The 22,647-nt window shown below is 37.3% G+C and overlaps 1 protein-coding gene across 1 annotated transcript in view; it reads right to left on the minus strand.

The window, feature by feature from the left end:
* Window positions 1-3: 3 nt before the first annotated feature.
* The window catches only part of sardh (sarcosine dehydrogenase), a 28,644-nt gene continuing 6,000 nt past the window's right edge, over window positions 4-22,647 (minus strand). The window contains exons 6-22 of the mRNA XM_068334619.1: window positions 22,172-22,295; window positions 21,905-22,005; window positions 19,105-19,209; window positions 16,919-17,048; window positions 16,625-16,711; window positions 12,764-12,854; window positions 12,395-12,536; window positions 8,501-8,584; window positions 8,195-8,308; window positions 7,509-7,647; window positions 6,538-6,651; window positions 5,493-5,640; window positions 2,516-2,609; window positions 2,229-2,391; window positions 1,905-2,073; window positions 1,188-1,323; window positions 4-641 (exon numbers count right to left, since the gene is read on the minus strand). Of these exons, the coding sequence (XP_068190720.1) occupies window positions 513-641; window positions 1,188-1,323; window positions 1,905-2,073; window positions 2,229-2,391; window positions 2,516-2,609; window positions 5,493-5,640; window positions 6,538-6,651; window positions 7,509-7,647; window positions 8,195-8,308; window positions 8,501-8,584; window positions 12,395-12,536; window positions 12,764-12,854; window positions 16,625-16,711; window positions 16,919-17,048; window positions 19,105-19,209; window positions 21,905-22,005; window positions 22,172-22,295 (2,070 nt within the window). The 3' untranslated portion in view covers window positions 4-512. The remainder of the gene's footprint in view (window positions 642-1,187; window positions 1,324-1,904; window positions 2,074-2,228; window positions 2,392-2,515; window positions 2,610-5,492; window positions 5,641-6,537; window positions 6,652-7,508; window positions 7,648-8,194; window positions 8,309-8,500; window positions 8,585-12,394; window positions 12,537-12,763; window positions 12,855-16,624; window positions 16,712-16,918; window positions 17,049-19,104; window positions 19,210-21,904; window positions 22,006-22,171; window positions 22,296-22,647) is intronic.

Raw genomic sequence — 22,647 nt, forward strand, 5'->3', positions numbered from 1 at the left:
AGGGGGCATTATGAGATGCTTCAGCCAGAGGAGAGGTCACCAAACCATGAGGCCCCTGCTGAGATACTGTACTACTTAAGTTTTTGTGTGTTATCATCATTAAGACATGAAATAATATTATCTTGCTCCGTGTTATTTGGTTGATGACTTAAGCGGGATCACAGTCTGACGGAAAAAAGACAGAAATTCATGTTGATATTTGGGTTGCTTTCATTTTGTCACATTTAAGGGTTTACAGTGTAATTTACACACACTTATACAAAATTGTCCTGAGCCTTTGCATGATTTATTCTGTCACACAATACGTATTAAAAACTTGGCAATTAAAAATGATTTTATCAACGTACATATCAGTTTGACCTGACTCACTGATTCCTATTTGTACACTACCAACTACATTCAAGAATTCATCCTGCTTTTCCCCAACAAGCCTTCAAAATACTCTCATGGTCTAGTCAGCTTGTAATCAATCACATAGATAACAAGCCAAACATACATCATATGTGTCCTTCTCAAGTATAGATTCCTTTGATACGTTTATTCTCAGGGTCAAATGGAGATTTGAGGTGAGCTTTGGCCTTGTAGGTCACTCCCAGCCTCTCCAGGGTAAACTCACTGTTCTTTATGAAGTCATTAGTCACCTGAAACAAACAGGAAGAAAGGGATTGGGTGAAAATAAGAAAATGACAAAAAAAAGATGGGTGTTACATTTTTTAGACAAGAGGAGGCCGTGGGGATGAGAGTGAAAAGTGAAAATTAGATGTCCAATAATTAGTTTTGTTGATTTTTTTACAAGACCTTGGAGTAGGAAAGGACCTGTATTATTTAAGGTAAATTTTTTGAAAACATAAACATAAGATATATAAGCATGAACCCAATCTGTCATTCATTGAGTCCTCAGAAAATTATTATATATTACAGATTAACATTTGTGAGGTCATTTCTCCTACTTGCAGGTTTTCTTTTCACGAAAGATTTGAAGTATCAATATGTTTTCTCAACGTCTAACTGAAAACATTGTAAACAAGAAGGGTTATTACTATAAGGCTGGGAAAATATAAGACAAAGAAACATGAGGTAGAACATGGGATAAAAAGGGAAAAATTATGACAGCTCAGAGACTAGACTGATTACGAAACAATTGATACAGGGTGCAGTGTATGCACAAGTGTGTTTTAGCTATTTACCACGCCTCCATCGGGGTTCCGCACATATCCATAACCAATGGTTTTGTTGATATAGAAGCCATATTCAGAAAGCCGCAGAGAACCAATGGGAATCCCATTACAGAAAATAGCCTCAAGACCAAACATGGGGACTTTCCTGGTGGGTAAGCGAGAAAGTGAGAGAGAGAAACATTATAACTGAACAAAGAGACAAGACATTAACAAATTCATCAGTGTATGACTTTCCTCCTTTGCTGAGCCTAGAGTTGCCTCCTGTTCCTTTTCACTCTATTCACTTTCCAAAACCCATTACTGAAGACATCTCTATTAACACTTGAAAAGCAGGTGACCTGTGGTCACTTGTGTGAGAGCCCACACAACCTTCCTTCACTTCTAGGGCTCTTCACAGAGAAAACCTCCGCAGAGTGTCAGCTCGCTACTGCTAGTTAGTCCTGTTTCCCATAGGACTAACTTATTTAAAGCCCCTCTGATATTAACGCGGCTCTTGGTTGGTATTAGGTACTGATGGTGCGTGGAGCCGCCTGAGTTCTATGAGTTTGGTGTTTACAATTTGTTTTTTGGTTATATGCTATGGTGAAAGAGACCAACCTTAACAGTCAAAAGAAATATCTGAAAATTAAAATGGAACAAAATACTCTTACACATTTTTAGCATTTCCTGTTGTGCTAAATGAAATTGAACCATTTTAAAACCAAGAAGCTCAGGCTTTTTACTGACTCATCAATGGTGAAGCAGACAATTTGCTTCCTCAGCCCCTCCTCCTTTTGTTTCTCCAGGCTATCACGGCCAAGGAATGGGATCGAGCTCCTGAGTTTGCAGGTGAAGGCTAGCCCCGCTTCCAGGGGTGTGTCATCTAGACGAAGGTCAGAGTGCCAGTGCTTGTGCCCTGATAAAGAGATGTAAAAAGAATTGAGGCAACAACTGTGATGACTGTTGAAAGAAAGGTGGAAGACTGTTTATTGAAGGCTGATTTGTAGCTCATTCTCTACATGTACTTATTCTGTTGGGGCTGACTTTTTATTACCCCTTGCTAAAAGTTACCTTTCTCTATGCTGAGTGAGTCCATGGCCCTGTAGCCTGAGTTGATGATGCCATGCTTTGCACCAGCAGCCATGACAGCGTGGTACACCGGGAGGCAAGAGTCTTTTGGAATGTGCAGCTCCCAGCCAAGCTCTCCAACAAATGACAGACGCATAGCTCGTACCTGGATGAGAGATGTAAAGGGGATCATATGATTTGCGTGTAATGTTTTAATTCAATTGCTATTTATGTAAATTAGCAGGGAAGAGATTGATGTCAAAATGTGTGTACTATATTCGCAATCTCACTTGATGTCCTGACACGTTGACAACTTTGTGTGTGGCATATGGGAAAGCTTCGTTGCTCAGGTCAGTATCTAGAACCTCCTGAAGGACGTCTCGACTGCACACAGAAACAGAAACATCAATTTCAGAGGCAGTTGGTCAATAAAATGCTAATAACATATGTTCCCAAACGTATTATGGAGTGATATCAAAGATCATCTCCTGCAAATGGCACAATCACACACTATATGTTTTGTACATTACAATTAACTCAGAATAGTGTAAATTATTGTATCAAAATATAATAAACGTTGTTTCATGGTCAATTTACATATCGTGGTTGCTGTAAATCTACTCATGATTGACAAAATACTGTATAATATTAATATTATAATAATATAATAATAATAATAATAATAATATATAATATAATATTAATTAGTAATATTAATTTTAATGCTATGTGTAGTTTGTGAGAAGAAGCTATTACAGAAGAACAGATGATTAATCTTCCTTCATTTTACAAAGATCAAAAAAATTGAAGGTCCACAAAACTTGTGTAATGTAGCATTCATTATGTTTGCTGTGTCAAAGCAGCCCCATCTCATCTCACAAACACACTCATGCACTAAAATCAATATTACATAAAGATGAGTCAACAGATAAAAACTACTAAGCTTTGCTTTCTTTGCTACTTGTTTGTTTGTGAGTGGGCAGGTAGAAGCTTTTCCTAGAAGATATTTTTGAACAGTAGGGCAGGACGCCAGGGTCCTGATATGTGGGGAAGGGTCCAGGTTACATTTGTGTGTACTGTGCATGGTTGTGCATCTGTGTGGGTGCCCCTTTCTTTTCTTAAAAACGAATCAATTTGGTCATAGTTGACGTACAGCTTTGCATTCACAGATAGGTTCGTATCTGAGTAAACATTTCTTGCTTGTATTCATGTCTGCAGGCACTCATGTATGTGCTATTATGCACACGCCAATACTTCCTTCAGGTTCATCCCCACTTTCTGTTCTCTCTAATTTGTTCACTGGTCCCGAGAATGAAAATAATTAACTGGACTGAATGGTGTGTGTGTGTGTGTGTGTGTGTGTGTGTGTGTGTGTGTGTGTGTGTGTGTGTGTGTGTGTGTGTGTGTGTGTGTGTGTGTGTGTGTGTGTGTGTGTGTGTGTGTAGGGGGGTTGACAATGGTTAGCTATGAATAAACACATATACCGTTTTCTTACTAGTAATCCCATAATTCCCAAAAAGAATACCACATACTGTATGAGCTTATTAATTGCTCTTTGGACCAAGCTGATGAGCTGCTTAACAGAAAATGTGAAAGAGTGAACACACTCCAATTTCTCTAGAGAATGAATCATCTCTTGGAGAAATAAAATGCATTGTTTCAATAGATGCTGCAATTTTCTCTGTCTTTGAGGGATCCGCCTTGTTTTCAAGAAAACAAAAACCCAAACAGAGGAGCGCTGATTTCCTGCCAATCCTCATATGTTGCAGAAACAAAGTGGAACAGCTGAGGATAATTGAATTGCTGTGTCTTGTTTGTATCATCCATTCATACACACAAACATGAGGAAATATCTGCAGACAATTGACAAACACCCAGACACTGAGAGTATGTCATTTACCCCAACATTTGATTTCTGGTGTGATCAAGATACAAAAGCAGAAGGTACATTAGAAAAGAAACAAAGTGGACCTTAAAAATAAGCAGCTGAGAAAAAAAAGGAGTGTGGAGGAGAGATCAGTATGTGATCTAAAAGAGGGAAAGCAAGAACAGGAACTTGGGAGAAAGTAAGATAAGACAAGCCTCCAGGAGAAGAAATCGACACAGCCTACACAGGCTGGCCTAACCCTGATGCCGGAAACAGGGAAGAACAAAGATGGAGAATGGTGATGTAGAGAGGACAGGACATGAGCTGGGAAGAAGAGATAGGAGTTCAGAGAATGAGATGGGGTGAAGGCAGCTTGGGTAGGCCTTGGAAAGCTGTGGGAAAGCAGAACAAAGTGACAACATTGGACTACATCTATGCCTAAATTTTCTGTATTGTAATCATATTTGCACTACATAATTTCTCAGCCACAAATGAAGAAATCAACTCAAAGTGCTGGGACGAAGCCAAAACCCACCGGACTATGTCTCGTCACAAATGACATGTTTATTCCTCGATTCCAAAATATTCAAAAAATCACAAGATTTTTCTTAATTAGACAAAATGCAATGTTTGCTCTGCAGAAGATTCTCTATTGTCTAAGGACCTTACCTACACCGTTGTCTGTCCAGGAGAAGACACTCATCTTTAACAGTTTTAATGTCAAGGGAGTAAACGCCAATAAAAATGTCATCTTAGCAGCTGCTGATTTTTGGTTAACATAGGGTAAAAAAAAAACAATTAAGCTAAAAACCCGACAGTCTATGTTTAACAGTATTCATATGACTTGTTACTGTTACAGCCCTATTCTCAGTCCTCCTACTGCAGGAATGTGGAATGTGTAATTGTAGATGTATTATGTCATGATATATAACATAAAGTCAGCTGAACATACTTTATTTAATTTAACAGCTTAAATGTCAGAGATAGAAATTCAGTCTTGTCTTAACTCCAGGCAAATATTCCAAACAGCTTACAATGTGTTCTGATCCTAGTTATTGGGTTCTTTATTTTGGAGGTTCTGCTTTTTCTGTTTCTTTTTTGTTCATGTTGTATATGTTGTTTTTGTTTTGTTTTATACCTCCAGTCTTTTCTTGTGCTCTGTTTCAACTTTTTGTTTGACTTGTTTCAGTTTTTTGTGTTCAGTTGTGGTTTGTTCCATCCCTCTACAGGTCCTGCTTCATGTTTGTTTACGAATGAATCCTCTAGTTGTGGTGTATTTTTTAATAATTGATGGCTGATGTTTTCACCTCGAGTTCAGTTAGTATTGCGGTATGAAGTATTTGTTTTTTAATGTTTGACTTAAAAAACAAATCTCATCAGCAAATTCTGTTAAATCTCACCTCTTGGGTCCCTGGATGCTGATCACACCCATGTCCTCTGTATGGTCTGTCAGCTGACAGCGAAAGCCCTGGTCCTGCAAAACTGTTTTAATGTGGGTCCAATTGTGTTCAGCCACAGCACCTCCAGTAGCCAAGTAATAGACATCACCTGGAACAAAGGTAGAAAAGGAATCGAGTCATTGGGGGAAGCACAAGAGAAACATTTAACATTTAGATTTAAGTACAGCCACATGTTGTCGACAGCACATAACAATGACATCAAAATTATATATTTGAATAGTTGTTCTGCAACTATTTGAAAATCAGGCAAAACTATTTGCAACTATTTGAAAATAAGGGAAAATGTATGTATAGAAAAGTATTTCTTTTGAGTCTTTTGTTTGTATAATGTAGAGATCTACCATATCAAGATATATAACCAAAAGTATTTTTCTGTGGAGCACTTTGGATGTGAAATCCAAAAAGGTCCTTCATCCCACCTGGAGCCAAAGTGAAGTGCAGACAGAATTAGTTTTAATACCCACTCTGTACTTCTGCTCCTGTTTTGCTACAGGTCCATTTTTATATTGTTGCATTTTTATACTTATTTTTGGAATGAAATTTTAAATTTTTAAAATGCGATTTATAAGGTGACTGAATTCACTGAACTGGATAGTTCAATTATCGCCTAAAGGGATAGGCACATATGGAGTTGATCCCCTTCATTAACACTTGAATACAACATGGTACTGGATTGCCTCCACCAATGAGAAAAACAAATAAAAACTGTGATTATTTTTGTCTCTACGGATAAAAATATGATAAAAGAAAGACCACTTCCAACACACACTTGTGATTATTAAACAGCTTTCCAGTCTACATGACAAATAGAAAATTTCAGGTTAGGTGTTGCGCATCTCCATCTGCTTGAGAAGCATTTGGTTCAGTATTTCTGCTTGTAATATAATTGTAATAATAATGATAAAATAATGTAATAATGCTTGTAAATACAAGAGACGAGCAGGTAGTCATGAAACAGCACTGATGCACACACTCTGTTTCTCACCATCAGAATGTGGTGCCAGAGGCAGGTTGGCAGCCCCAGGCTCCAGTCTGCTCACTGTCAGGTCAGCCTCCACCCCCCCTGTCTTATTCAGCATGCAGGTGTACACAGTGGAGCCTGAAACACATGAAAACACATCAACACTGTGTTCTCCTGGCAGACCTCTGTGATTTAAAGTGTGAAGTCTCTAGGAACCCAGCAGATACAACCTTCAGAATATAAGTAAACCTGAAAGTGAGGTCAGTGTTGTTTGTGATAGATCATTTGTGCATAATCCAGGTTTTGCGTCAACATGTACATGTAAAAAAGATTTTTTTGAGCTGAACTCATATTCTTTACACTTATTATGGAAAGTCATCACTCTCTAGGAAATGGTCGCAAAACCGTGCTCAAATTTTGCATATAAGAATACATTTTGTATTGTTGTTCCCTGTTTCCTGTGGGATATTTGTTCTGTCATGGATCATTCATGTATTTCCCTTTTCTGTAAGCTGTCTGTGGCAGCTGCTGATGGTATATGATGGCAAAACAGCATAATAGTACACAGGAACTCTTGTGGTACATCTTTTTGTCCAGGTTCTGTGCTGCCTGGTGATCATAGCCTTGGTGACCTTAGGTCAGACTCTTTTGAACACATCGTAAACAATCTTCAAAAGAGAAGTCCCAGTAGCGGGAGGAGAGAGAATCCCTTCTTGTTTATCCTTCATTCTCCTCGCTATGAGGGGATGAACTGCCTGTATTTTACTGCAATTTCACTTCAAATAGTTTTACTTGGGTTTTTACTCATGCTACCCTTCATTGATGAATTCATCAATTTAGTTTTAAACTGCACCTTCGCCTGTAATTGAGGATCCTTGCCTACAACTACTTGGAGAGACAATACAGTAGAATGTATTGTTAATTATACTTCTTTAATCAGTGGACTGTATTGCTTATGCGTACATACAATAAATTTCATGCTGCAGCAGACTGACCTGGCTTTTTGTTGACATCAGCAGTGAACAACCAATCAGCCGCCTTTTTGGCATCTGGTCCAGTGAGATAGAACTTCCCAAAGAGGGACATGTTAAACACAGCAACACTGTGTCTACATGAGAGACACTCATTCTTAATCTGTATTGAAAAAGAAAAACCCTCAAATTAACACAGTTTCTGCTTCTCTTTGCAAAACATGAAAAAAATGACAATTTGGAGCCATATCCTTCAAAAAAAATTGTTCATTACAACCATGAAATTAAAATGCCAGAAATAATTTAGGGTTTTTGATGTTCAGGCCAACCCCTGTGGATGTTACTAGCTGCTACGTTCTATGAAATGTAAGCCATGATCCCATCAGGGAGAGTTCATACTCATTTGGCCCTGATATCTATTGACCCATAATCGTTTGACAAAGCAAGACATTGTGTGCAATTTAATAATATTATTCTGCTGGAAACCAAAGCAGTCCATCCACGATATTGCAGGATTAATGTGGGAGATTTTTGGCAGAAGGTGGAGGAAACAATGGTATGCCAACTGTGCAGATTGGCTTTGATGAAATGGACAAGGCTGCAAGGTTGGACAAAATGCATGCAGACTGTTTGACATTATGTTAATTATTGCAAGCTTGATACTGCATCACGTGTCAGTTCAGTTCTGGAAATGACACTTGAACACTTACCACATCATGATGTGGAGGGAAATCAAAGGTGTATTCTCTGGCCAGCAAGTCACGGTACTTGTAATCAACATGCTCCTCAATGTCATAAACCCCATAGTAATCATAGTCTTTAACCTTTACAATAATAAAGACAAAAGAAGAACCAGACAATAATGAATTAAACAGCATTTCTAAATTCTAAATATATGATGACAAAGCCGTGGGGAAGTCTGATCCAATAGTTTCTCTTTAGCTAGCCTTCAGGAAAAAATGGTACAGGCATCTAACTAAATCGTTGGTATCCAGTATATGTGTGTGAGGTCTCACTGGAGCAGGTCCCTCTTTGCTGAACCAGCCTGGTCTTTCCCAGCCATTTCGCTGCTGGAACACACAGCCCTGCTCCAGCAACACCTAAAATAAACAATTCCACATAAGACAAAGCAGAAAAAAAATCAATTTATTCAGTCTTTACTTTGTAACAGCAGCATAAAATCATGCCTGATTTAAAAAATGGATTTATTTCTAATAAGAAAATATTATTTTTTATTTTTTATTCATTATGTATTATTACATAATCAGCAACTTCAACCATTCATACCCAGAACCGCAAGGTTGTGCAATGTTTGAATCTGAGCAGCATAAGTAATTTTTTGCAGCTCCCCCCCGCAGCAGGTATAGTGTTTTATCTTATGACTTCAGCACAAGATTCTTTGGGAATCTTGTTGGGAAATTTTCAACAATTCAAACCTAATTAAAATGGAAGGAAGTGATGATAAAATCCTTCTTCTTGCACAAACTGTTGGTAACATATTTCTCTTGTTAATTCTTGATCTCTTGACCAGCGTTGAAATAAGATGCTTCAGTGCTCACCATTCCCCTTGTTAAAACTGACAGTTGCCCACAGTGGGTAGGTATTTCTCCTCTTAGCAGGCAGCTACCTGTCTCTTGCCAGAACTTCCCACACCGAGCTGTATTTATCATCCACGCTACTCGGGTGGAGAAAATGTGTGAGTGTCAAAGATGGCCTGTTAGTGTTCTGAAATAATCCCACCTTGTCTCCAAAAAAATAGATTAGTCTCATTATTTACACAGGAAGAGCTTCCATGGCTGACCAAAGTTCTTCAGTGCATAATACATAGGATAGAGCCTTATTTATAATACACTAATTAGACCCTTTCATACTCTGCATTTATCTGAGGCTTTCAAGCAGTAGAGAGGCTGGTTACAAGGTGATGGCCCTCAGGGAGCAATTTGCAGGAGTTCAGTGGGCTTCCAATGGGGAGTTGGACCAACCAGTAACACCATCTCTGAGGATACAAGTCTATAACCTGAGAGTCTATATCTGGATTTAAATCTCCAAGTTTTAAAAATTACATTTAGAACAAAAGTGTTTTCTCCGTGTCTGAATGAGTTTTCTCCGAGTACTCCTGTTTCCCCTCCGACATCATGAAAAACAGACATGTAAGGACCCCTTAGGTCATTTTGGCCAACACTGGTAAGCGCACTCAGGAATGCCATAGCCCGACCAACTCTCAATCTGACTTCGCAATTTCATTGTATGATTGTAAAATTGTATAATGACAATAAAGTTCCTTCTTCTTCTTCTAAAAAACATGGCAAGCAAATTCTGTTTATGTATAAACACAATTGACTAATTACAAATGGTGGTGAATTATAAAAATATGCAGAAAATTCAATGCAGTGGGGGGTTTTTTATTTAAAAATAAAGTCTGCCACTTGAAGCAGTACCATTAACATAATAATTATTGTCATGGCGTGAAGCACACAACCTTACACACCATATGAAAGTAACTATGCTTTTATGCTTTCGTGAAGTTCTGCAAAAATGCTTTTAAAAAAACAAAACGAAAGGCTTCAGAGAGAGAATTAGATCAGTCTCTACAAAAGCAGTAGACATGATCTACAAATACACTGACAACATTTCCAATACAAGTCATGTGAAAATAATCTCTTCTGAATGACTGACTAATTGCATGAGTGGTGATAGAAATTACAACATTTAAACATAAACGAAGTCTGGAACAGGAAAAGGAAGCTAAGTGGGTCATTAATGCATAAAATATGATAGAGATGCCCTTTAAGAGGTTCTGACGAGAGAAGAAGGGAAATGATGTTGAATCACATCGACGACCAAACTTAAGTGTATCATTTATTGTCTTATGTGCAGAAATCCCATTAATAAATGTAGGTACTGGGGAGAAGATACAGAGCTAACTGCTGTCTGCCTGCATCAGATGCTTGCCTGTAAACCTAAGCAGAGAAGACGTGAGAGTCAAAAAAACCCAAACAAGAACACTCAGAGATGAGATTAGGTCCAGCTTAGCATCCTCAATTCAAGACTAGCTTGACAAATTGATTTTAAACCACACTGAGATCCAACAGTACAGTCCTGTTTGGAGTTTGACCCTGTAAACCTCATTTGGTTGGTTAGTTGGTATTGTGCAATTTTACACCTCAGACCTGATGAAAACAGACATTGAGTTAAAATAAGCCATGGGGAAAGTAATTTCTCAATGGTTTTTGAGCATCAACAATCGGGCGTGTACCTCTCCTGTCAAAATGTCTTCACTCACTTTGTACAATTCCTCGTTTGAAAACAGAGCCTGTACTGGTAAGATCCTGAGGTGGGAAAAAACACTGCAGAATTATGACTGGGAAGGACTACCGGTCAAGCTGGAGAGCCCTGAGGAGGCAGGGAGTTGCTTTCTGCAGGGCACTGGTATTGAACTGACGGATGGGGATTCTGCCTGCCACATAACGATAATGATGGGTGATGGGTGATGACACTGGAGTATGGAGAAGTCTCTGCTACAAACCCCTCAATTATTGTTCTAGCACCAACATGCCCCATGATCCTCCCATCACCAAATGAGATCTCAAGTGGCTGCACCTGCCAGCTGAGCAAAAACATGGCGCCCCAGACTCTCTAACAGTGATCCTCATATGATCCACGACTGCCCACTTTATCCTCAGGGATACTGCTCTCCCCACCTAGGGGACACTGCTCTCCCCACCTTCCCTGAGAACAGAGCCAGTAGCTGCATGGTCCACTTTGCTGTTGTCCTCTCATACACTGCCTGTTGTCTCAAAGACCTCCAAGTTGGTTTGTCATTCCACTACCAAGGAACAACAAACTTCTCCAACAAACTTCATGGCATCCGTCTCATCTATCCCTCTTAGATCCAAACCATCTGTTATAAATGGCTCTGTCTCCATGAAACTCTTCCACACTCTCTCCTGACACTAGGTTAAAAACATACACCTGTGTCCCACATTGTTTACAAGTTGATGTGATTTATCAAGGTTACAACGCTTAGCCAAAAGCATGCTGTGGATACTGAGTCAAATAAAATACATTTTAAAAAGATTTTATCGAACACAGAGCACATATTGTTACAAGAACCAAAACAGATGTAGCCACGGGAAGAAAAAACCTAAGTATGAGCAACAAAATGCATGTATTATGAAACTGCTAGAAAGTATGAGAGAAAGAGACTAGTATCAAAAGAGGTAGAGGTCATAGGTGGGCAGGAAAAATTAGAAATAAGGATATTTGGTGGAGGGAAAAAAAAAAGCAGAGGATAACAGGAACTAGCCACACACTCTCTAAAGATAGAAGTTATCAAATATTAGCTTTCAGGTGGTCTATGTGACCTTCTGAGGGAGATATATAACACCACCTTCATATTACACCAGAAAATATAAGCTCTGCCTACCTAACATTTGCTTGGAAAAAGCCCCCAATGTCACTTAATATCATAACTAAATATATATATATATATATATATATATATATATATATATATATATATATATATATATATATATATATATATATATATATATATATATATATATATATATATATATATATATATATATATATATATACTGGAGCAGATGGAGAAGCCAATTAATGTTTTATTTTAAAAACACTCTAGTGCATTTTCATAGTAAGATTATACAGTGTATATCTATTAGTGTATCTTTAGACCAATAAACCATACATTCATTCTTAGTTTCATTCTTGCTTTCTATTATAAAAATAATGGTTAAAATATACAGACGAAAAAGCCTCAACTTTAGTCATAGTTGAAACGATTCCAATTAATTCACACACAAAAAATTTATTAGAGTTGCTTCCTTGATATCCCAGAAAGACCCAATTTAGACATTTGCAGTGGAAATCAAAACGTTCACCTGATGGAAAGGGTCCTTCCTTAAGTTGCGACTGGCTAACGTTTCATCAAACGGGTACACCACGGAGTATCTTTTGGAATAAGATTCATGGCTTCTCTCTCTGATCCAGCGTTGATTATCTTTAAGGGAGTTATGGAAACGCCTGAGATCGGACACAGAATCACTCAGTATCATTATAAAACACTATTGTTAATAAAATTTCGTCAATATTCTTTTAAGAAGAAGAAGAGAAGAAGGTCGCGAAGGTCCTTGCTGGTCCCTGACTAAATGTCTATCAAAAGCTAGACACTATGCACTATACGGTTTCGCCATATTAACACTTTCTGCAATAAACTCCACAGCTTAAATCCTTTGTGTGTTTCACTGTACCTGATGTCATAACCATACATATCCCTCTCAGGGCGGCCATGTATGATCCAGTGAGCCAGCTCTCTACCACAACCTCCCCCAAGCATCATACCTGACAGAAGATATAGAACTTGTTATTAAAAAGAGGTCAGAGTGACGTTCCGCTAAACACATTCATTTAAAATTTAGTTAGCTAATTAATCCTCATTTTCAATGATTACAGTATTTAAAGTCATTCGCGACCGACTTCGATGTGATTGCGATGTTTCACTATTTTTCTAGCACATTAAAAGTAAAAATATCAATTTCCCAATCAATGTCAATCAATCAGTCAACCTAACATTTGAAATTTACTGTTATCTGCAGTGACTTTCCAACTTTTTAATTCTGATTACTAGGTCCAACAAAATGAACAAAATGAACAAAATGAAGTCGGGAAATAAAAGAAGAAAAAAATGGTAGACCTCCCCAGTGAATGCCTTTCTGGAGTATTGTCACATCTCCTTTATCTGGAAAACGGTCATTTGTCCCCTGGTACAGCTACCGTATACGTCACATGACTTACAGAGGATTGTTTTGACCTTCCATCTTTTGACTCTTGCTCACAGCTGCCCCTAAGCAACCGGACCTCAGCAGTCGGACAAATCTATCTGATACCAACGTCACAAACAAATGAACACTGGAAAATATTTCTCTATCTAGTCCCGTACCTCTCATGTGTTCATGTGCTACTTCCTATTAGCAACCATCTTCTTGTGTGTGCTAAAAGTGTATGTACTGTACTATCAGTAAAACCTCACAACGCAGGATCACAGCCTTGCATCCCTACTTAATCCTTCCATCTCAATCGCCCTCTCTGTCCATCTCTCATTCACCTGTGGGCAATTCCCCTCCAGGACATTTAAGTGGCAGGATGGATGGACAGATGGATAGATGGCCAGGAGTGAAGGGATAGAGGGAGGAGGGTGCGGTGATGATTGAATTCTCCCAAGACAATGTGGAGGCAGTGGCACTGATAATGTCACCTTAGGTTACCAAACTGTTGTGTGAGAGTGTATCTGTGTGTAAACCCTCATGCTCATGCTTCCACTCCTCTCATCATCACCTCATGTGGCTTTGCACTTCCTCTTTCCTTCCCTGCCATTGGTAACTCGTTCTATTATTGTTCTTTTATGCTTTTCAAACATTTGTTCCTTTGCATAACATTATCTACCACCCCCTCCTCTCTTCTCCATTGTTCTCAGATTATTTTAAGATAGTTGCTCTCCCCCACTCATTTACAGTGACGCCACTAGCAATAATAAAGATTTACAAGAGGGAGACAACATATATAATTGTATTTATCCTCCTCCACCATAACACCCCTGTAAGAATGTTGATTTTCAGGTGAGTCTGAGTCACATAAAGACTACATGTACAGTACATGCCAGAGTTTTTATCACCTGAACATAGAAATTAATATGGCTTAAATAAATACTTGTCTTTGGCTCCAAGAGAAAGATTAAAATGTCTTGTTTACTGCAAAGCATTACTTTACCAATATATAAGTCTTAAAGAGTAACTTTCTACTCAGGATAAACACTCAAAATATTTTCTAAGTCTAATATCCCAAATATTTTTGGGAAAATAGTCACAGAAATACTTTTGTATTTTCCTTGATAGCTTTTTTTTTACCTGCAAATGAACAGAAATCAATTTGTCTCCTATAATTTTTTACACCCAAGAACAACAGGAAGATGAGATTATCAGCGTCTTCATTCCACTTCTGTTGCTCATTTATTCTTCCCTGACCATCTGTTTGAAACCAATGAACATCTAATTTGATGATATATAAAAAAGAAATTATGTAGCGAAGAAACACAGATCCATTTCCACATCCCGCTTCAAAGCGATGATGTTTGTGTTCGTGTGTTTGTCGGTTCGTCCGTCCATTACTCCACCAAATATCTTCACAACAGTTGCAGATAGGAAAATGAAACAAAAGGCACATTACTCGGGTGGCAAAGGGGATGAAAATGAGATGATGACCTTGACCGTGAGAAAACGAGATCAAGGTCAAATTTAAACTTTTGTACACTCAGGAACCGGATAAGATAGAAAGATAAGGGAAAAGTCCAGCATGAGTAAGACCACAGATCAAAGCACTGCTTTGATCTATAAAAGTATGTCACAGCACTAGCTTTGATCCTTGACCTACGCAAGTAGGTCAGGGTAGAAAAAGACAGAGTAATTCGATTTGGTACTTTTGTGCAGTGCAATTAACAGCAGTTAGTACCAATAAAGAACCATGGGCAGGATAAATGAACAAACTGGACATTAACAGTTCAGCATGATTATCTGATACTGGACGGAAAAATAATAAGCAACTTTAGTTGCTAAGCAACACATACAGTCTCAGTGTAGACAGAGCTCCAGGCAAACCTGGAGATTTTGACTACTTTAGGGATATCGTAAAGTGAGTTTGTGGACTTTGAGTTTGAGCTTGCAGTGAATTATCTCTACTGTCTTTGTATGCCTAGAGCCAAAAATGCTGAGAAAAAAAACCAGAAGAAACAAAAAGACATACAGAAAACTGAAAGGAGTCTCACTTTTATTTTATTACATGCTAGATTATTACTGTGTGTGTGTGTGTGTGTGTGTGTGTGTGTGTGTGTGTGTGGGTGTGTGTGTGGGTGTGTGTGTGTGTGTGTGTTTCTTAAAAAAACACAACTTCACAATTCATGCTCTCTTCATTATCTACCAATGCAAGAGCATACACATTATGTTTATTCCAAAAAATGTTAACTTTATTTCCTCTAGTTAAAAACAAGTTTTACATGATCAAAATGTTAACACGAATTGTAATGTGGCACCAATCTTTCTGCCATCTTGGCAAACTGCTCTGGTGTTCTCAGAGTGCCTGTGTGGAACCATTGTATTTCTGTGATAAAATATGCTCAGTGTGCAGGGCTTACAGAGCACCACTTCATTTGGTTTCTTTAAATTCTCTCACAATTCAGATTCACATTTTAGCTGCATCTTTTTTCTGCTGAAGAATTATGCTTTAACCCATGGGTCTTTAATTATAATTACATGACGTCCAGTAAGTCAACCTTCTTCCTCTGATGAGATTCAGACTGTTAGATACCCACAAATTCAGTTCATGTTTTGATCCACATTGAAGCAATTAGTCTGGCTCGCATTTTTATTAAATAAAGAATTAAATATTAATTTCATGCAGAATATGTTTTGGCATAACTGATTTTTAACAAAATGTATGTTTTGGAACACTTCTACATTCAAAGTTACAGGACAAATATGAAAAATACTTTGTGTATGCTTGCTTACTAGTACTGCAGCTCTGCTTTGTTCATAACCTTTGACTTGAACCTTTTGTCTTTTCCTCTCTTATAACTACCTGTCAGGGCTGTTGGAATTTTTTTTACCCTTAATGCTACCAATCTTCTACATTCTCTCAGATGGCTGCGATACATTTCCCTCCCTGTCTCATGTCAAAGCTCCCACAGTAAGTAATGGAATGACTTGGGTTGTTGTATGTCCATGGACTTTGTTATCCATTTGTGCTTTGAGACTGTCAACAACTTGGTCAAATTTAGGGGAAAAACACAATTTTGCCATTTGTCTTTTTATATTTTACCAGATAATTATTTCACTTTGACCTCACTATCACTACAATTTTGTGTTCTATCAATAATTACTTATACGCCAAATAATACTTGAAAGCATACAACTGTGAGACACATCATCTGTTTTAGGTTCAATTTATGATATTGACAATCTTATATCTACCTTCTCTGTTGTCTTTGTGTTGTGCTCATCTTTCTCTTATGTTTCTTCTGTCATCCATTTATTCTGAAACTTTTTCTTTGCTGGAGTACTTACCAGAACTGTTGAAACCACAGCCCAAATAGAAGCCCCTGACCTCCGGAGCTTCTCCCATCAGTGGCTTATGGTCTGCTGTAAATGATTCTGAAAACAGTGAGAACACATTATAGATAAGAAATTTAAGATATACAGGCTAACCAACAAGATGACATATTTTCCAGATAATTTTATGTTGTTTTTCAACTGAAAAAAGCTCTGTGTGTGTGTGTGTGTGTGTGTGTGTGTGTGTGCGTGCGTGCGTGCGTGCGTGCGTGCGTGCATGCGTGTGTGCATGCGTGTGTGTTTGTGTACCTGGTCCACAAACAGTGGACTTGATGCCTATCTGCTCCAGAACAGGAATCCTGTTGACCGCACCTTCAATATGTTGTGTGAATACATCCCAGTTATAGTCAAACAGGTGGAAGATAAAACTATCAGACACCTGGAAAAACAAATGTCAATTAAATCCAATGAAGCAAAAATGTATGTGAGAGTTTCATTCTGTAACACCAACGAAACACAGGAGTCTAAAATGTATTCAGCGTTCACGCATTTTAACAGAGAGACAAACTTTTTACACCACAATACACAACCTCCCTTGTGATAATTTTCCAAAGTTCCTCTACCTAGGTTCACTTTGATCATTGGTGGAGACCCACTGGAAACTACAGGGGGTCTTGTTCTTGCCCTACAACAACAACAAACAAGAACCAATGCAGTCAAAGACTGCAACATCCCGCGACACCCCTGAATTTAAAAATTTACCCTGACCTGCTTGCATAGGTCAAAGATAAAAGCTAGTGCTCTGACCTACTTTCATAGATCAAAGCAGTAACTTTGATCCACGGTCTTACTCACACTGGCCTTCTCCCTCATCTTTCTATCTTATCCAGTTTCTGAGTGTACAAAAGTTAAAATTTGACCTTGACCTAGTTTTCTCAAGGTCAGGGTCATAATCTCATTTTCATCCCCTTCACCGCCCAAGTAATGTGTTTTTTGTTTCATCTTTCTATCTGCAACAGTTGCAAAGATATTTGGTGGACTAACAGACAGACGAACGAACGGACTAGGAAGGTTGCCTATAGATACCTTACCTATAGATACCTTATTCCATTTCAAAATGTCCCATTCTTTTTACCTTTTAAATTCAATTTCAAAAAATGAAAACACCAACTACATAAAGCAAACAATAACTTGTTTTGTTGGTAATATCTGCAGCATTCCCTACAACAATGTCTTTAGGGCTGCTGCAGACTTTGAATCAGACTATAGCCACAACACGGTCCTAAAAGACTCAGTCCAATTTGTCAACTATTTCACACGAGGGAATCAACATTTGTCAAATCAGACAAATTTCCTTGCAGTCCCTTGTCATAATTTTAATTTACTCACAGTTGGACCTCCATAACTCCCTTCTTGTCAGCTGGGCCAAAGTGAAACTGTCTACAAGTCACACCAAGCAATGTTGACTGTCTCTCCGTAAAATTCTTCCTCCTACACAAATCTAACAGGCCGCATATCCAAAAAGCCCAACACACCAATTTAAGTATGGTGGAAATCAAATGTTACAGAATGTGTGAGCTGATGTTAGTTGTTTCATATGAACAAAATGTGATCTACATAATTATAACTGCAAGACCCGGAGTATAGTTCTTTATCCTGGAAACTAAACTTCTTTCAATCCCTTTCAAGCCAACAATTCTACTCATCATAACTTGGTCTTCTAGTGTGCTCAGTGTCTCTCTGCTAATACTCCTTTCTCTATCTCCTTTCTTTCTCCATCTCCCTCAAGACATCAAAGCATTGTTCAACGCTTGAGAACAAAGAAACAATACTTCTGCACAAAGAAATACTCTAAAATGTAAAACCGCTGAAGATTCTGTAGAAAGACAAGAAGCCAGACTGGAAAAATATCACAAAGTCAGTCTGACAGGGAAGACGTGTCAAAAGAAAAATTTACTGGTCCCCTCAACAAAAACTGGCCAGGTGAATATTTGGTTATCTGTACTTTTGTTAGTCAAATTGAAAGAAATTAATGAATTGCTTAAATTAAAGGTTAATTTAATCAATCAAGAAAAAATGTCAGAGATGCTTACGACCAAACCTCCTAGACAAATTATCAAATATTGGGAGACAATATTTGAGATTTCCAGAAATCCAGTACATTGTCAAAAAATATTAGAAATACGCTATTTACGCAAACATTAAATAGTAATTAAAATTAAAATAAAATATGTAAATGAAAATGTCATCGGGTCTTCTATTACTGTCTAATGGGTGTCTGGTGGTATTATTCTAAGCCCTTGCTTTAGGGCATTTTTATGCTGACTTATCTGCCTTCCGGAATTAACATGTGCAAGTAATTCTTACCATAGATGACACCCTGTTTGCTAAATGATTAGGAGCTTCAGAATAAAATATTGAACAAGGAAAGAAGATGAAGTTGGTGGAGAAAATAACAAACAGGAGTAATATTTATTTAGAGAATTCTAGCTTACCTCATCCAGGAAAATGGGGTTGGGTTCAAAACCACCAACGGACAATGCATCACCTTGGAGACGCAGGTACACTGATGCCTCGTAGTCTCTGGCATTTGGCATATTCTGTACAGGATAAATTATTGCACAAACATTAAAGGAAAGTAATACATTGATTCATGTTCACACATTTTAAAGTCTTAATTGCCTTACCTGTTCATAAAGTGCTACACTTTAAAGCATCAAAGATAAACCACCATCTAGCGTAACTTCCTAGAAGCTATAGAGCAGGTATAACTGCATTTAAATAAGTATTCACTCACATCATAATAATAATACCTTTGTTTGACTTCATACAAGCTGAATTTCAGCTGTGCATATATTTTACACTGCAGATTAAAATTTAAATCAAAATCAAACTAAAATGATAACATTAACCTATTGATTATATTATCTCAAATTTACCTCATATTAGATAAAAACGCAAATTTTCATTAACACCTTATTATATGAAAGGAAGTGTTTCATAAACTTTAGTACAATACGGCATTAGTTTCCTTGAGTCACAGCCAAAATTCCTGCTAAAACTGGTGTCTGAAGAAACATAATTACACCCTAAGTATGTTGTGTCATTTCTCTTTCATTTGAGTGGTGCTGTTCAAAAGTCAAGTGGGTCTCAGGGTAAAAACCCAAAATACCAATGAACAAGCTGACATTTGGGAAAACAGCACATTGCTTATAATGAAAGCCAAAGTAGTCTTTCCCTCTCTGTGGTGAGTACAGTATGTAGTACATTTGAACAACACTGAGTGCTGGACCAAAAATTTTGAAGTAACTGTACCTCTAAATACATATAAAGTAACCATAGCTATTAAAGAAGAAGAACTTAATAGATCCCACAGTGAAAAAATTAGTTTTTCACTTAAGTTTTTTTAAAACACATATGAACCTTAAGTCTAGCAGTATCCTGGGAGCAGTTGGAAATTTGCGATCAGAATATCATCAACATTGATACCAGTACTGCTTGTCCATTTAGATAATAGATACCCAGTTTTTCCCATGACATTCAAAAGTAAACAAGAGAACAAATAAAATATAAGATAAAGAACCAGTTCAACTTAGTAAGTCCCATTTTCAACATTAATCATTAAATCCCTGGTGCTGATACTGTTTGGAAAAACCACTGCACACAGATACTTCAGTTGCTTGGTCTGACAAAAAAAAAAAAAAAACATCCTGGTGTGAACAGATTTCTTGAAGGCATAGTGTTCCTGTTTGTCATTTTGTCATGGGGCTAATGTCTACTAAGTGTACATGATGTCGCAGTAATGCTGGTTAAGCTCCCTTTAAATTATATAACACTGAAATCCTTTAAATCACTGTCACCCACAGGACAAGGGAAGATACGCATATGTCCACTATCTAAATCCAACATAACATCAACAAAATCACAAAGTTATATTGAAATAGGTACAGTAGAATTAATAGCAACATTCCCCCATTCTCTTCTATATAAGTATACACACTCATCACCCACAAAGATTCAGCAGCCTAAACCAATAGTCAGAAATCTACAATGTCACAGTGCCCCCTGTGAGTCATGCAGACTTATTACAGGCAGATGATGAATTTATGGAAAGGTAGGGTACAGTCCTAATTTTTTGAGGATAGATAGATAGATAGATAGATAGATAGATAGATAGATAGATAGATAGATAGATAGATAGATAGATAGATAGATAGATAGATAGATAGATAGATAGATAGATAGATAGATAGATAGATAGATAGATAGATAGATAGATAGATAGATAGATAGATAGATAGATAGATAGATAGATAGATAGATAGATAGATAGATAGATAGATAGATTTATAGATAGATAGATAGATAGATAGATAGATAGATAGATAGATAGATAGATAGATAGATAGATAGATAGATAGATAGATAGATAGATAGATTTATAGATAGATAGATAGATAGATAGATAGATAGATAGATAGATAGATAGATAGATAGATAGATAGATAGATAGATAGATAGATAGATAGATAGATAGATAGATAGATAGATAGATAGATAGATAGATAGATAGATAGATAGAGATAGATAGATAGATAGATAGATAGATAGATAGATAGATAGATAGATAGATAGATAGATAGATACTTTATTAATCCCAGAGAAAATTGCACCATGTTTTTTTTTTCACTATAAATCAAGCATTGTGAGATGTAAGTATTGAAGCGTGTGTATGATGTTGTTGCTTCTTGGTGCCCCATTCTTTGCCTGTTGTATTTTTGTATGTTTATTTATGTTTATTTTACTTGAGATATTGTAGTATTTGAGTCAAATTGCAATTCCAGTGTAACATCAATTAAAAAGGAAATTCACTGAAAAAGTGTATTTGTGGTATGTTGTCTAAAAGAGTTAAGGTGTTGGAAATTACAATACAGTACCGTTTTCAATCAGCATAAACATTAACAATGTTTAATCTAGCCTTATTTTGAAAAAGACAGCTAAATTAACATTCTTTTACAGTAAAACAATTTTAAATTGCGCCACCGACTGTATGGTTCAGTATAAAACTGGTATTGAATATGAAAGGCAGGTTTTGTGATCATTTTCAACACAAGAAAAAGTCATGCTTAACCACTTTTTATGAGTCCAAAAACACATGTGTTTGCAGAAATACCCATAATGTCATTATCAAATGAATGCCAAATGAATGCTTGTTTAAACTACCCTGCTGCTACGCAGTGGGTTAAAAAATTTTTTAAAAAAAAGCTGCACAGGTGTGACCCACTGAGGTCTTACCTGTATCCCTTCAATTCTCTCTGTCACCACGTAGGCATGATGCATCGAAATAAGAGGAACCTTAACTCCAGCCATTTTCCCCAGCTTGTCAGCCCACGCACCTTTGTGTAACACACAGTATGTATCATTCCATAAACTTTAAAATATTAAAAAAATATATAAAGACAGCTCGTTCTCAACATACGAACATGATTGGTTTCAAGAGGTTATTCATAAATTGAATTGTTTGTAAGTCATTATTTATTCAACTTCAATCTATAATCTCACCTGCACAGTTCACCACACAGGGTGTATTAATAGTTCCATGAGGGGTCTCCACTGCCTTCACCCTCTTGACACCAAAGTCATCTGTCCTCACTTGGATCCCAGTCACAGGACACTTCTCGATCACCTTATTAAAAGAGGACAGCATGGACTTATTAATATGCAGCATGGGAATAATGCTGAGACTGTTGTTGATGCTTTCAATGTGCAGAGAAGTCCTTCTAATCAACTGGTTTGTGGAATACCATTTTGAAGCCTCAAGTCATTTGGTTGAAAGAGCAAAGTAATGATGGTTTTCCTGATGGGATATGGCGACTAAGCTGAGGACATACTGTGGTGATAACTTATTTGTGATAGTATAGTCTCTGACTAAAAACAGTTTCCTCTGTCATCTATTTCTTTCTAGATAGGACCAAAACTTGAGTGAAGAAGAATAAACAAATGACGACTAGGGAAAAAGCTCATTGTTACAACTAATA

Source organism: Antennarius striatus, chromosome 15 (genome assembly GCF_040054535.1).
Source record: "Antennarius striatus isolate MH-2024 chromosome 15, ASM4005453v1, whole genome shotgun sequence".
In the NCBI taxonomy this organism is placed as follows: Eukaryota; Metazoa; Chordata; class Actinopteri; order Lophiiformes; family Antennariidae; genus Antennarius; species Antennarius striatus.